Source organism: Spea bombifrons, chromosome 1 (genome assembly GCF_027358695.1).
Source record: "Spea bombifrons isolate aSpeBom1 chromosome 1, aSpeBom1.2.pri, whole genome shotgun sequence".
NCBI lineage: Eukaryota > Metazoa > Chordata > Amphibia > Anura > Pelobatidae > Spea > Spea bombifrons.
Genome location: NC_071087.1, coordinates 15,619,979 through 15,635,563, shown reverse-complemented (window position 1 = coordinate 15,635,563; position 15,585 = coordinate 15,619,979). Strand labels below are relative to the sequence as shown.

Genomic DNA, 15,585 nt, shown 5'->3' with positions numbered 1-15,585 from the left:
GAACAGTCTTTGATGAATGATTGTTTTCACAGCTAAACAGCCTTTTTGCTAGTTTGAGCAGATGTCACAAAGCCTAGGGCCTGTGTCCTAGTTAGTATGTACAGGTTTATGCAGTGGCCAGTAACTTCTTGCAAGGTTTTTACTTTTTTAGAGAGTAAGGACAGGAAATGATGTCATAGACACTGACATTGTGATGTCACAATAGAAGCTGCTTATATGTAGGGTTCCAGTCAGATATATCAACACTTACGTCGTGAACCTAGAGATATCAGGTTCGCTGGCTACCTGGCAGTTTGTCAGGGTTCCAGTTGAGATATCTGAAGATGGCTTCTGCAAAATCTGCAACAAGGCGGTCGTCCCTTTTTTATTTCATGTTAACTTTCTGTTTTACAGGGCTAACAAACTCATAGTAAATGTAGAAATAGTGAATAGTCTACAGTAAAAGATGCAGTGAAGAAAAGCACAGTCAGGATTTATAATAACCTCTTAATGCCCAGAGGGAAGGGCGGTTCTTTCAGCCATGGTCCCCCAGAGATTTCCTCCAATTAGGTTTTTTCTCTCCTGCGAGCTGAAGAAAGACTCTCTGTGAGTCCAGAGGTAGCCCTATATCTGACCTCCTTTGAGGTAAATGTGTACTTTTTGCTTCTGTCCACATATTGTATTTGATTTAATAATAAACTTTTAGTCTCCTAATTCTTTTTGTGTGTGTAATTCTTTTAAATATTGCAAAGGAATATGTTGCCTTAATTGTGAGAAAAATGTTACAATTGTCAATTGGAGGAGTTAAATAGAAATTTATACTATACAAACGTTTGGTAGGGAAGGCTCCGAATGGCCCTGGGTCCCAAAGGGAAAAATACAACAATATTTTTGCCTGGATGAAAAAAAGGAATTGTAAACGTCTGTATTAAAAAAAAAAAAAAAAAAAAAACTAAAAACCCCCCAAAACATACACTTTCATTCAAAACTTTTTTGTGTGATACCCCCAAACAGTAGCATAACACAAAATCCTTGGGACCCCTGGAAGGCTCAAGTGTGTAAATATGTATGTTTGTCTCGGTATGTGTGTTTGCATGTCCGGGTATGCAGATTTATCTGCTCCTACGTTGCTCTTTACATTAAATCAGGGGTATGAGTTTAGAGATAACTGCGGTATTTGACTTTATGAATTGATTTATTACAATTAATACACTTAGTGTATCAAAATATTCCAAATAATTCCAGTAACCTTTACAATAATGAAACAAATAAACAGTTTATTTGCTGATGGAACCTAAAATCGAATATTTTGCGGTGTTTTGGTTTGAATCAGACTACTTACATCTTCAGCAAACGTATCGCTACGAAGAAACACTTTATGACGGTTATGCAGCCAGTAAAGCTCAAAACACCGGAACCTGCGTTTGGTCTCCAAAAAATGTCTCCGGAAATGAGGCTACGATCTTAACACAGCTCTTGTACATAGAACTCGACTCAACGAGTCTCCCACCGTTCCCTATTGTAATTGGTTGAACAGTTGCTACGGAGATCGAAAATACTGTGTCGACTTGAACGCCTGCGGTTGCCAGGTGGGCGCGCATGCGCGATACGGAGCTGTGGCGAGTAACTTGCTGTATTAAATGCATTATTTACGTCTAATTGCATTCGCGCCCTCTAGTGGCCTCTAACAAATACACTCATTTAGTTTTCTCCTAAAATAATTTCCCTCAAATGGTAGTATTTGGTCATGTGGCGATGTCATGCCAAGGTCTTGTTATTTCAGGGGTCTGTACTTGGACCCATTCTATTTAATATTTTTATATTATACCGCAATATTAGTGATATTGCAGAAGGTCTTGTTGTAAGGGATTTTTTGCAGAAGACACAAAAATTTACAACAGGGTTGTTAAATGATTTATTTCAACTGGAAAAATGGCCAGAGCTGCGGGAACTGACATTTAATGTGGATAAGTGCAAGACAATGCACCTAGGGTATAAAAACACAATTGTGGCGTATAGAATATTTGATACTGTCCTAGCCTCAACGTGCGAGGAAAGGGATTTAGGGGTTATTATTGCTGAGGCTTTAAAGGTAGGTAGACAATGCAGTGGAGCAGCGAGGTTAAAGGATCCTAACATGTATAACTTTGAAGAAACATGAGATGGGGGATATGATAGAAACATTTCAATACATAAAGGGAATGTATACTTAAAAGAAAAAAAAACTATCCCAACTACACATTACTTTTCTGATTAGTGGATGCATCAAATAGATACCATGTATGGGATAGGCATAAGGCTATCCTAGATATAAGATAAAGCCAGGGACTAAGGAAAATATTCAGAAATTGTCCAGACTGGATGGGCCAAATGGTTTTTATTTGCTGACATATTCTGTGTTTCTATATTATACAAATATAGCGAGTTTCAGGAGTGTAATAGGCATATTTTCTCCCACAGTTAACAATTAAGTTTTCTTTTCCCAGGAGGAGGTGTGACCAACCACACAATGCCCCATTATACTCATGTTCAATGCACAATTCAGGCATGGTTAACAACGGATTTAATGGTGGTCCGTGGGATGTTCAAAGTTTCGGATATTTTTTTTATAAACCTGATCTGTACTTCTCGACAACCACTTGCTTGGTTTTGCCCGTTGCTCAGTGGTGTTACAGACTCTGGGGCCTTTTAGAACAGGTAGATATATATATATATATATATATATATATATATAGAGAGAGAGAACCAAACTGCGATAGAGGCAACGCAAAACTCAGCTGTCCACATTAGCGCATGTATAATTGTACGTTATAGAAAACAACTCAAATTTATCCTGGCATCATGTAAATCCCAAATGTCTACATGGCCCTTTTAAGTTTCAAGCAGTGGTGTAACGCAGCTTGCTCACACCAACCTCTGTGCACACATCGTGTTTTGAATCCAACGTGCTATCTCTGAAGTCAGTGACAACCATATATTAGGATTTTGCAGTATCCTGAGGGGCCAGCCATTTCGGAGTAGTATGGATGCCTAACTCTTCCTTGCTACATCACTTGTCTCCTTGCCATTAAAACAAGAGAATGCTGTCAATGGCTACAGCTTAAACAATAGGTCTCATCTGTGACTGTAATCAGTGCCAGCTTAGTATAACTGGTGGTTTCTATGGTAACATAGCTTTAAAAAAGTTCCTACACGCTGGCAGGTGATCTACATCTAGAAAAATCTTTACATTGTGACACCACAGGGTCCCCTGACCTGTCAAAGACCCCCTACCCTAAATAGGTCCAGAAAGGTTGTTGCTTTTCTAGAACTACGAGTGTTATGCCGAGATTGTGTTTCTTTGGTATAGTTATGACATGATATAACCCGTTAGCGTTTACTTATAGAGGGGCCAAAGCATGCCCCAGCACAATTAGCGTTGGGGTGAAGATTAACAGTAACATTAAGGCTGACAAATACTTGTATATGCAGAGGAGAGGGCCCTATTCTTTCACTATTCACTTTTCTTTAAATGTTAAAATATTCCGCAACGCTGTTCAACACATATTACTACAAAAAAGGAACCGTTGCTCCGCTACGCCAGGCACCACGGAAACAGGCGAGCTGCAGCACCACAGATACTCAGCATTGCGGCCACCTGCGTAGCTCCTGTCAATACAGTCCTGACAGCAGGAAGTATATTTTGAGAAATGTATGTAAACGTTACCCCGCCCCTTGTTTATGTTCTACCCCCACTATATAGAAACGCATATGTGGTGATTAGGAAAGCAGATATACTGCTGAATAAACATATTACTTGCAGCCTGGGAGATAAAGAAACATGACCACTGGAGCGTGCGCAGTAAAGCACATCGTGACACAAAATTTTCGCTTCATAAGCGATCTTGTTCGTGAAAACCGCATGCGCAATAAGGAGACTCGCTTTGCTCGCCGCTGTCTGCGCGCATACGCAGAAGGTATCTTCGCGCCTAGTGGCTGTCTGCGCGCATGCGCGCTGCCAGTAGGCCGTAGTTGCGCACTTGTATCTGGGAGGTGGGCAGTTGTCGTCAAGGTACAAGGAGTGAATATCGCGGGAGTCCGCTGGCTGTTCTTAATTCTACGCTACCGACCGCTTTATGGAGAGCCGAGGATGGCTCCATTCCCGGACGAGGTGGATGTGTTCACCGCCCCGCACTGGCGGATGAAACAGCTGGTCGGAGGCTACTGCGAGAAGGTACATCACGTAAATAAAGCGCCTTTGCACAGCTGAGTGACACGGTCTGCCAGGCCAACCCTCCCCCCCCGTCTGCTGTATGCGGAAGTGCAGGGGTCAAAAGCATCCTGAATGGGAAATGCTGGGGGGGGGGTCAGGGGTTACCCAAGTAATGCTGGAGAATGCATGTATGTGACATGTCGTGACACGGGGCAGTATGGGGTAGAATCTGCTGTCATGGTGGCGCAAGATTACAGTGTGTCGCACGAATCAGCAAAACGCCACTAAACGGGACCATGTTTTCAAAGCTGCAAATCAGGAATAGATTATTCTTTTGAGAATTAGGCTTGGTTTCCATGGTAACTCTTACACACTTAACACTACCCCGTTGCTTTTACACATATAATGTAATATATTTATATATGTCCATTAATCAGACATATATACCAACACCTCTACAATTACTGTTAAGTATATAGGTAGATCCAATTTTAGATGTATACCATTCATGTAAATTTCTCCCACCCGTAGCCCTAGGAGTCTGCATGTTATTTCTGTCACATTCCTCCAAGGAATGCCCGTTCATATAGGTTTGGACGTTCGTGTTTTAATGTATTAAACCCCTTGATTAACCCCTTTCCTTCCGTTACATTATATATGCATAATATAACATTTTATTTAAACAGCGCAACCTTTAGAATAGACCTTATGTTTCAAGTGTGATATATGTTACATTCTCTATCGCAATACATTCTAATAAAGTAATATGTTATGATATATAATGGCGTAATACAAGATAACAGGAAGATAATGGAGAAGGTATATGTCGTGGGTCTATTTGCTGATAACCCCAGTACCTGCATTCATTATAAATGATAGCTTTACGTGTTTTTCTGTTGTCAGTCAAACAATAAAACGACATGTTTCTGTAGCACACGGAACCGATAAGGCGTATGTTATGTCACGTACAACGCAAGTTAAAAATGAATCAACTGTTTACGGTTACACAATAGTTTTGTACTGTCTGTATTATCATCCTATAATCCTATCAATTGTAAACTCTCCTCTCCTGTTGTCTCTGTAAGTCAATTTGTTATCTTAGCTGCTAGAGCTTCCTTGTCATCGATACAAACACCACACTACCTCTCACCCTTTCTCTATGCCTTATGTTTGTCACCCCATTTCCCTCTAGATTGTAAGCTTGCGAGCCGGGCTCTCTTCACCTAATGTAGCGGTTTGTCTTAGTCTGTCAATTCTCGTCTTGCCATACCCCTTGAATATATGTATTTTATTAAACTCTGCGTAGATTGTTGGCGCAATATAAATAAAGGATAATAATAATAATAATACTATGTGACGTGTTCTTATGTATGTATGAATGAGTTGTGTCTCGTTTCCTTTTATTTGGAATCGGTTGAGTTACCTGTGACTGGCCACGGTGATCAAAGCCGAAAATGTACACGGCTGTAACATCGAGTACGCATGCCGTATGCTTAGTTCTGACAGGAATACATGCAGTAGCCGTGGCCAGTAGCTGGCGTGTGCCGTAGTGATTAATAATTGTGTGTGATTCCACGCCGTGTATCCTGATAGACCTTCTTAATACTTCTTTGGGGCTTTTATTTACATGGATCAGACCTTATTGTGCCCTGCAGTGTGTAGGAATTAGCATTCTTTTCATTTAGGGAATGAAAGTTTATTGTCTTAGCTGATTATGGCTACTGCTTTTACGGATGTCGTACTTTGGCATGGCTACTGTCTAGCAGCCTAGCGTGGCGATCCTGAACACCAAAGCTGGGGAAACTGATTCCTCCAAATCTTTGCACAACTACCCCCCTTCAACGTTACTCTTGCTGTCATCATTACTCAGCTCTTTCTCCAGATAAACAAACATGTGCAAAGAAGTAATGGGTGGCCAACTTTGGCCCTGTTTTGACACTTTTTTTTCTGCTTAAAAAGCCGTTTTGGGCTTGGGTTTTGCCGATCAGTAATTCTATATGCGGATTGGCCGGCAATGCGAGATGTGACTAAGAACCCAGTAAAAGTTGCATCAGACGTTAATTGAGTGACGGGTTTATGAGTGGAAAGTTTGCTTTTGCGGTTAAGAGAAAAATGCTGCAAGGTGATGTCGCAGTTTGTGTCTGGGCATTAAACAAAGTGTTCATTCCCCGATGATCTATCATAGAAGAGTCCGGAACCATTACCAAGATTGGCAGGGAGTTTAATGCCGCACCCAGGTGCCGGGCCAGGAAGCAGAGTATGTTGGCATGCACGGCTACGAAATCATTTTCAATAACACTGTATTATCTCAGCACTGATACCTTTAAAGTGAAATCCCATATTTTACACGAAATAACCCCGCATAGTGATGTTTATAAACTTAAAGTGAGTTTAAAGTATTAAATACCCAGCCTGTGAGTGCGTTACGGTCGTGTATCTTTACTGCTTTCACTTGATATAATTATTCCCTCCCTACCATTATCTTATGTCTGTCTATAGATGTTGATTGGTTGAGGCAGAGATGTCGGTTGGGTTTTGTAAGGTTGGAGGAGAAGGGATGCCACCTCAGAGCAGGAAAATTGTCAACTCCCATCGTTTAAAAAATAAATAAATAACATATATGTATGTGTGTGTATACAATCTATCAAAGGTGTGAAGAAATTGTGTCCTTATTCGTGTGACACATGTACACATCTTTATATAAGTTTAATGAGCGTGCGGGTTGTTTGGTACTTTTTTGCTGGTGTTATTGAGGCGCCGCGTTCTCTGGCGGGATGTGGACGCAGATTTTAATTAACTGGTCTTCATCTCTCTTTCTGTAAATGGTTTTGTAGGAGAAAGGATCGTGTTTAGTGTGTGTGTATATATATTATATATGTATTATCTATTCGGGGATCAGATGACTTTGTTATACTTGTTGGATGTATGGAAATGTACGGAGTAAAAGTGGTATTAATTCCCCGTTGTGCAGCAGAAGCCGTAGGCTGCAATTTGTGTAGTGAAGTAGATCGGTGAAATAAAGTAGCAGCCGTATCTCCCCGTCTCCGGGAGGTCGGCGAGTCGTACAATGTTTATATATTGGTTTGATAATGTAGTTGTAAACAAGTTGCTTTCTGGTGTTCACATAACCCAATGTTACACAACATGCACATTAGCTCAGCTGCCGGAAAAATATGTAACGGGGTGTGTCGGTCATCGCGCGTTATTAGGGATTAACAGAGACATGAACACGACCTGTAGAAGCACGTATACAATCTTCCTTTTGTAGTCTTAATGATTTACGGTCTGATTTTTCTCTCGTTCAGCTTTCCAAGACCAACTTTTCCAACAACAATGATTTCCGGGCTTTGCTGCAGTCGCTGTATGAAACCTTTGAAGAATTCAAAATGCACGAGCAGATTGAGAACGAATACATCATCGGCTTGCTTCAGCAACGCAGCCAGACCGTGTACAACGTGCACTCGGACAACAAGCTGTCCGAAATGCTCATGCTCTTCGAGAAAGGCTTGAAGAATGTCAAGGTAAATTGTGTCAACCGCAAAGAATGTCACCGGACAAAGAGCGAGCTTGTAGGGGCAGCGTAGGTCAAGAAATGTCACAGGTGTTCAGTTGGAGAATATTGTGTGTTTTAGATTAGCTTTCTACATTGTATGGATCTGGTGCAGCCCACCCTGCAATGTATTATTTGCTCCTATGAACTTTACATGAAAGCTGTAAAGTTTTTGGAGCATAGCCTTTTAACTCACAGGGTTAGTTTCTTTATGTTAGTTTTGATGATTTACCTGTTACTTATTTCTTATTTTACGTTTGATCTGTTCATCGGGTTTGGTGTTGGTTGCATGCCAAAATAGGGTCCATTACCCACTGCAATCTGTTTTATTTGCCAGCTGGGTTGGCCCGTCTCATTCATTACTGAAGCCTTTTAAGGAACTTGATTCGTTTTACTGGCATTGTGATCGCCTTCCTGGTGTCGCAGTTTCCACCCCCTAAAAAAACTATTTCCTAATGTATGTAACTCAGACTATTGTTCTGCTCATTGGAGATGCCGGCACTCGATTAGAACACTCTGCGGTTATCTGATTTTTTTTTTTTAGAAACACGTATACGTTTTATATAAAGTATATTCCATAGAAAGCCATTCTTTTTCTATGATTTCTTTAGAATGAGTACGAGCAGCTGAACTATGCTCAGCAGCTGAAGGAGCGGCTGGAGGCTTTTACAAGCGATTTCCTTCCGCACATGAAGGAAGAGGAGGAGGTGAGTAAAATGGATTTCAAATCTGAAATTAAATGGGTTTTTACAGACATCATGGTGTCATAAATAGGTTTTCTTTGAATTTGGTGCTATTCTTATGGGCCTGAAATCACTTTATATAATCTTTGGAAATTGTCTGTACCCTTGCAGGTATTTCAGCCCATGCTGATGGAATATTTCACTTACGATGAGCTCAAGGATATCAAAAAGAAGGTGATCGCCCAGCACTGCTCCCAAAACGACACCGCGGAGCTCCTGAGAGGCCTGAGCCTCTGGAACCAGGCGGAAGAGCTTCAGAAAGTGCTTAAATATTCAGTAGATGAAAAGGTAGAGCAAGGTGAGATGTTCTGCGAAGGATCACAGTCTTGTTTTAACCCTGAAGTATGCCATGAAAGTGGCATTTCTGAGAATGCCGTATGTACGTCTCCGTGTGGGCTATTCACGTCTTGTGCTGGGTGAAAGATTCTGTCCTAAAACATATGAAACCCCCACTCACATGAACACCAATTTAAATGGTTCTTTATTAGTAACGTGAAACACTTTACATTTAAAGTGAAGGATATGTGGAAAGCATATAGAGCACTTCTAATAGGTGTATCACGTACGTGGCTTACTCTGAAAGACATCTTACTCTCCTAGAAACACATTTTCGCTACATTCTAGAAACCCCATGACCTGGAATAGTAAAGTGTTAACGATCTGTTGCAATCTCAGCACGTTCAGCTCATACACAAGAATCATTGTGAACAACCAAGTCAGATTAATGCTAAAGAAATGATCTGATGTGCAACCGTAAGCAGTTTTAGCAGATAAGGGAAGCCGAGGGCTGCACCCGACCTTGTAATAAAAAGGTAGGGGTGTTTTCGCCTCCCCTTTGCGATGTCACCTTGTAGTTTTATTAAATGTAGAGAAACCTCTGCAGTCGGAGTTGCCAGTAGAGATTAGACCTCTACGAGAGACGGCTTTAAATGAAGCTGTATTAATTTCTCGCAACGAGGCAATCTTGGATACACGCGGAGCCCCAGCCTCTGCCACATGGCTATTTCACAGGAGCAAGAAAGTGGTAAGATGCCTAGGGGTTGGGAAGGGCTAGGGCATAACATGATAGCCCCCCGACTTGGCTTATTTTAATATAGTACATCCTTAAATATACTTCCCTGACCGAAAAAGACTGCAATGGCATGTTCATTTAATTTGTTACTTTGGATGACTTAAATGCAAATACTTCAAAGCAGCAAGAGTTTTGCTGAATCGTGAGCGTTATCGTATGTATGCTAAGTGAGGTCATATCTACACTACTAATTCCAGGTGCTGTCATCCGTTCTCTAAGTGCTCTGGCAATTCCGGTGTCTATTTGTTTTGCTAACCAAGAGCTTGATAATGAAAAGTAACATTTGTAATGTCTTTTTTTTTTTTTTTTTTTTTTTCCCCCTCCCCTCTAGAAACAAAGGTTCAGCAGAGCACTACGTCCATTTCCCATCTTCCCCCGGAGGTAATGCTGAACGTTTTTAGTTACCTTAATCCGCAGGAGCTGTGTCGCTGCATTCAAGTAAACACTAAATGGGCACAGCTGGCAAAAACGGGATCTCTCTGGAAGCATCTTTATCCGGTTCTGTGGGCTCGAGGTGAGGCACCAACTGTGGTCCGCTGAAGCTACTATATGTAGGACAATGCAATACTACAATACGTCTTATTCCTGTGACCTTTGCTTTTCTGTCCTTATTCCATCTAACGTAGCATTTTAAAGCATGCTGCTTTTGTCTTGGCAATAAATACATTGTGTAATGCCTTTGTATTATGTTGTTCAAGATTGGATAAGAATGTTTGTTCCTTTCTTCTGCAGTTCAGGTACGTACGAACGAACACCAGCAATAGCAAACATACACTATTTGCTATTTCCATGAACTGCATCATGCTGCTTCTTTGTTGGCGACTTAGTTTTAGGGTTAGGAAGATACTGAACTGGACTTAAAATATTTTGACCCTGTGCTGTGTGTTTCCTTCCATTTAGCAAAGTCAGTATCTGATTAAGGAAAAGGGCAGTACGCACTATGCTGTATAGGTGTTAATCTGTTTATATATGTAAAACTGTTACCTGTTCATATAACCATTATGTATTTAATAGGAGATTGGTACAACGGCCCCCCCACACAGCTTGACACTGAACCAGATGAAGAATGGGTTTCGAGAAGACATGTTGAAAGTCAAGCCTACCAAGAGTGGGATGAAGATGCCGATATAGATGAATCAGGTTAAGAATTATTAATTTGCAGCAGTTTAAGATATTAAAATATTACAATGTGCTTTGTCTAGACTGTACTTCATATCATCTCTGCAGCTTGCCACGGCTAGCAAATTTTGGCATACGAGAAGCTTTACAAACTCAGATCTGATCTCTGGCAATGTCATAGAAGACTGGCTTCCAAGGGGATCTGATCTGCACATAGCTCTAAACTGTATGGGGAGAAATTGGCTCCCTGCTTAGTATCAGCAGGTGTTTGTGTGTGTGTGTATGTGTGTATATATTATACACATGTGTATATAGATATAATATGCCAATGCACACATATAAATGTTTTTTGTTAACAGAGGAGGCTGAGCAGGATAAATCTCATATCAATATGGCACAGCGGGAAAAAGAATTACTACAAGGTTTGATGCACAGCATTTTACCAAATGCAGGACATTCGGTGAAAACTCTGGTCCTTGCATACAGCTCTGCTACAAGTAGCAAAATGGTAAGTATATTCTTTGTATGATGAATGGCATGTGCAAACACTATGATTATTTAACTTATTTGATTGCTTTATTTTTTCTTTAGGTGCGTAAGATGCTGGAATTTTGTCCTAACTTGGAACACCTTGATCTTACCCAGACTGATATATCTGATTCTGCATTTGATGGGTTAGTTTAAACGGGCAGTCTTTTGGCAATACCTAGTCGAGGCTGTATGCAAGAAGAATCCGAGGCGGTTCTAGTCGAAATCATGCAACATGCACAAGCTAAGCTGAGCCTTTTAGTAGAACGCTGATGTGTACTCCCATACAAATTGTATTAAACACTAGCCGTTTGGCCCACTTGCTGCAGTAATTTGTCCAGCCCAGGCTGTTCAGTAGACATTGCCTCTGCTGTGGAAATGTTGCCGTTTACACAGCTTACAGATGTGTAGTTGCTTTTGCCGATGACATAGTCTGTCTGCATGTCTCAGTGCGAGTATGCTCTCAGTTTAAAAGGAGAATATAATTTGTCACGCATGTGGCGTTCTGTGTCCTTATGCTACATAATTCTATCTAATTTTTTTTTTTTCTTCCCCCCTCAGATGGTCATTCGGTAGTTGCCAGAATCTCCAGCATGTTGACTTGTCTGGTTGTGAAAAGATCACGGATCTGACTTTAGAAAGGATATCTCATGCGCTTGGTATGCTGCCGTCTTATAGGAAGAAGCTGCAGAAGTGTTGCCAGAATCTCAAAAACATGAAAAGCTCATGGGGAGGAAAGGAGATCGCAAATAGCATTCGGTGCAGCATGGCCGGTGAAAGCGGATTATTTTCTGTAGCGCTCTGGCCAGAGCCCAACAAGTCTGAGTCTTATGCATCTTCGCAAATTTGGATTCTAGATTCAGACAAATTGGCCGACATTGAAGATGCAGCTGATTGGAAGTACAGAAATACAGGGGGACTGTGTGTTTTGGATCTGAATTGCTTTAGCGCTGGTTGCTGCAGCAGCAGACCGATGCTCGGAGTGAGGACTAATGTCAGCTGGCAGCAACGTTGCAGATCTGCTGGGTTCACCTACTGTGGCCATTCTTTCTGTTCCGGTAGCGGAAAACTAAGGACTATACAAGCACTCCCAGGGTCCTCTGCTCTGTGCAAAATCGGAAAAAGGACTACACGCTCAGAGATTACAGACTTTTGCCCTGGGAGTGCAAATTCTGATCTAGTCACACGGGGTGTACGGTTCCTCAGTCTTTCGGGTTGTCGTCAGATAACTGATAACGGTCTAAGGTAGGTAACCTTTTAAATGAGAAAATAAACCTGGTGCTTGAAGTATCCTGTAACCTGGATATACACGATTCATCAAGCAATTGTTTGTAATGCCCTTTGATTAAGAGGCTTCATTGAGATAATCTGGTCTGTCTTCTTTGCACAAGCATTTGAAGTTCACTTGTCTGCACCCAGTGAATGGGATTGAACCCAGCAGCTACCTGTCATTGGCACTCTAGGCTGAGGGCAATTTCAGCTTTGTAGTCATTGCTGGCATAACCTTTTAAAGGAGACGCCTAATGGTTTTCAGTGTTATGGTTTTGTAAAAACTTGGTTGAACGGTAGGGATCTAGGATCTGAGGATGACAGAGCCGCATAACAACTGATTTCCGGCCCCAGATGTTATCTCATCATCCAACCTTTGTAAAAGGCATCCGCTTCCACAAAAATGGAACATAAAAAGAAAAAAAAAAAAATACCAAAATGAGTAAATTAATGGAGAAAATGATCATCAAATTCTATGAAGAGGATGCTGACGTTGGAATCTCACATGGATTATTTTATATATATATATTTTTAGTTAATGTAATTGTAGTAAGCATAATTACTGACGTTATTGTATTGACCTGGAAAACATTGTATTAATTTCCTGACATTCTGTTTAAATCCGATATTGAATTGTCCAGTAGTTTAAATCATCCATTATAATGTAGTGTACTAAATGAATACTGGCTTTAGTGGGAAATCTTGTGGGGCCACTTTAGATGCTATATGGAAACGTCTCCAGTTAACGAACTGTATTGCTTGTTCCAAGGATTATCTGCTGTCCTTAACAAACTGTTTTGCTTCTCTTTGATTAAAGGATGTTGACATTGTGGGGAGGATTACCTTACCTGGAGCACCTAAATCTCTCTGGATGTCTAATTGTGACCGGACCCGGCTTGCAGGATTTGGTTTCAGCATGTCCATCTCTTAATGATGAGCATTTCTATTACTGTGACAACATTAATGGTAATGTGTGTTTGGTTACTTGATATGTTCTGCATCCTGTGTTCATTGTAATGACGGTCAGCAGATGCTATAAGCCCGTGAGTGAAAGCCTGCTTACAGGATCTGCTCCATTAAAAGGAATCGGTCTGTTGGGTCTTGTAAACACCACAATATATATATGTGTGTATTATTATATATATATATATATATATATATATATATATATATATATATATATATATAATATGAGAGAGAGACCTTCGAAAAGCCTATTGCTCTTCATACTTTGTGGAGTTCACGTCCGCGCCACATTGCTCCATATATCTTTACATATGTCTAAAAGTTATTGTATTTTTATTATTTACAATTAATTAGCATTTTTCCACCCAGCATAATTTACTGAACGCTGAATAAGTAGATCAGTGCCGCCAAAGTTTCCACTTCGACTGCTAGTGGTTTGAGGGGTGCAGCGTGGATGATTGTGCGGTTATGGTTGGGCCGGCCAGCACTTTGTGGAATGCCATAGTATTAAGCAACATAGAAACACTACGGCTGTTACGCACCATCAGGTTTCCTCAGTGTTTTGTCTTATTGCATTAGTACGCAACCTTTAATGAACCGGGGCGGTCACCGTGACTCTGCAAAAAAAGAGGAACTGAAAGTAACAGAAGCCGTGTTGGAGGAAGTGGTTCAAGTGACACCGGTTTCAGGCCTTCAATATCCAAATAGACTTTAACGTTTTAATTTGGACCCATACTGTATAATATGCCGATCTACCCTCTAAACGACATTTCCCAGCTCCTCAGATGTTTTGTCTGAAGCATAGCCCGCTGAAAATTCCCTACGTTCTCATGACTTGTCTCATTAATTAAGTTGGGCAATATGACATGTGATATGCATTTCCATAATGAAGCAACTTTTTCTAGCTTGTGACAAAGCAGATGGGGATGGGAAAAGGTGTGTGGAAGATGGCTGGTGTATGCCCCACGAGCTTGGATATTAAAGAATTACTCGGGAGATGTATTTATTTTGCCTTTTCACCTGCGTTCTATTCTTGTGTAGGTCCCCATGCTGATACCGCCAGCGGATGCCAGAACCTGCAGTGCGGTTTTCGGGCCTGCTGCCGATCTGGTGAATGATCCTGTTACTCTCCAGCTTCCTTCACCCATCTGAGCAGCCATTCTCTCATGCACTTTACCTTTTACTCACTCATGTTGTGTTAAGTCTGTTTTGGAGCCCCTGTGGAGTATTTCCTAATGAGCAGCATACATTGTAATTCTATGGCAAACTGTCAAGTGTAGTAACAGTTTTTGCTTAATAAAACTTCATTGACTGAACTCATGTTGTCGAATTACTGTTTCATTGATGTTATTTGGTCTAGTCATTTATGAGGCTTAATTTCAAAATGGATGACACAATTGACACCAATTTGGTATTGAAACATGGATTTGCCTATCTGCAGCATTAAATTTAATATTTGTGTAAAAGTATCTGTACTGGCCCTGAACAATGCAGAATTCTATGGGCACTTCCCAAATGTGTAGTTTTGGGCCCCCAGACAACCCCATGCATGGGTAGTATCACTGTACTCGAGATGTTGCTGAACACATATTGGGGTGTTGTGTGGTAAATTCATACCTGAACTGCAATGTGATGGGGGGGAAAAAGTACCACAACAAATTTTGACACAGGCTGGTGGTAAAATAAGTGCCATTTGAAATATCCTGGCGTGTCTAGTTTTAAAAAAAAATATATATAATTTGATGGGGTAAATTGAGCTGACCGGCTTCAAAGATGTCCCAAATAGGACATGGTGGCAGAAGGACCATATGCCAAACCTCCAAGATGAAAAAAATGCGCACTTCCCAAATGTGGCCTTTTACCTCCCAAATAACCTGACCGACCCATGCATGGTTGGTATCGCTGTACTTGGGAGATGTTGATGAACACATTGGGGTCTTGCTTGATAGTGATGTATACCAGGAGCTATAACTTCATGCCTGAATTACAATTTGTGTGAAGAAAAAAATTACTACCACAAACTTTGTCAAAGGCTGGTGGTAGAATCTTGTGCATGGAAAGGGTACATTTTAATTTAAATATTTTGGGGTGCCTGGCTTTCAAAAATATATTGTTTTGATGGGGTAAATTGCATTGGCCGGCTTCAAAGATGCCCAAAATAAGAGAG

General features: G+C 40.9%; 1 protein-coding gene across 1 annotated transcript; it reads left to right on the top strand.

Annotated features, from left to right (window-relative positions):
• The first annotated feature begins 3,974 nt into the window (after nucleotides 1–3,974).
• FBXL5 (F-box and leucine rich repeat protein 5) lies at nucleotides 3,975–14,734 on the top strand. Its single transcript, XM_053458299.1, has 11 exons — nucleotides 3,975–4,192; nucleotides 7,477–7,692; nucleotides 8,333–8,428; nucleotides 8,576–8,762; nucleotides 9,868–10,050; nucleotides 10,551–10,676; nucleotides 11,015–11,163; nucleotides 11,247–11,329; nucleotides 11,745–12,428; nucleotides 13,270–13,418; nucleotides 14,460–14,734. Exons 1-11 carry the CDS (start codon nucleotides 4,109–4,111, stop codon nucleotides 14,534–14,536), a joined length of 2,034 nt encoding a protein of 677 aa, XP_053314274.1. The 5' UTR covers nucleotides 3,975–4,108; the 3' UTR covers nucleotides 14,537–14,734.
• The last annotated feature ends 851 nt before the right edge of the window (nucleotides 14,735–15,585 follow it).

Coding starts and splice junctions, on each gene's coding strand:
- FBXL5 (XM_053458299.1), top strand. CDS start 4,109: ATGGCTCCATTCCCGGACGAGGTGGATGTGTTCACCGCCCCGCACTGG. Junction 8,763..9,867: donor AGATGAAAAGGTAGAGCAAG/GTGAGATGTTCT, acceptor CCTCCCCTCTAG/AAACAAAGGTTCAGCAGAGC. Junction 12,429..13,269: donor ATAACTGATAACGGTCTAAG/GTAGGTAACCTT, acceptor CTTTGATTAAAG/GATGTTGACATTGTGGGGAG.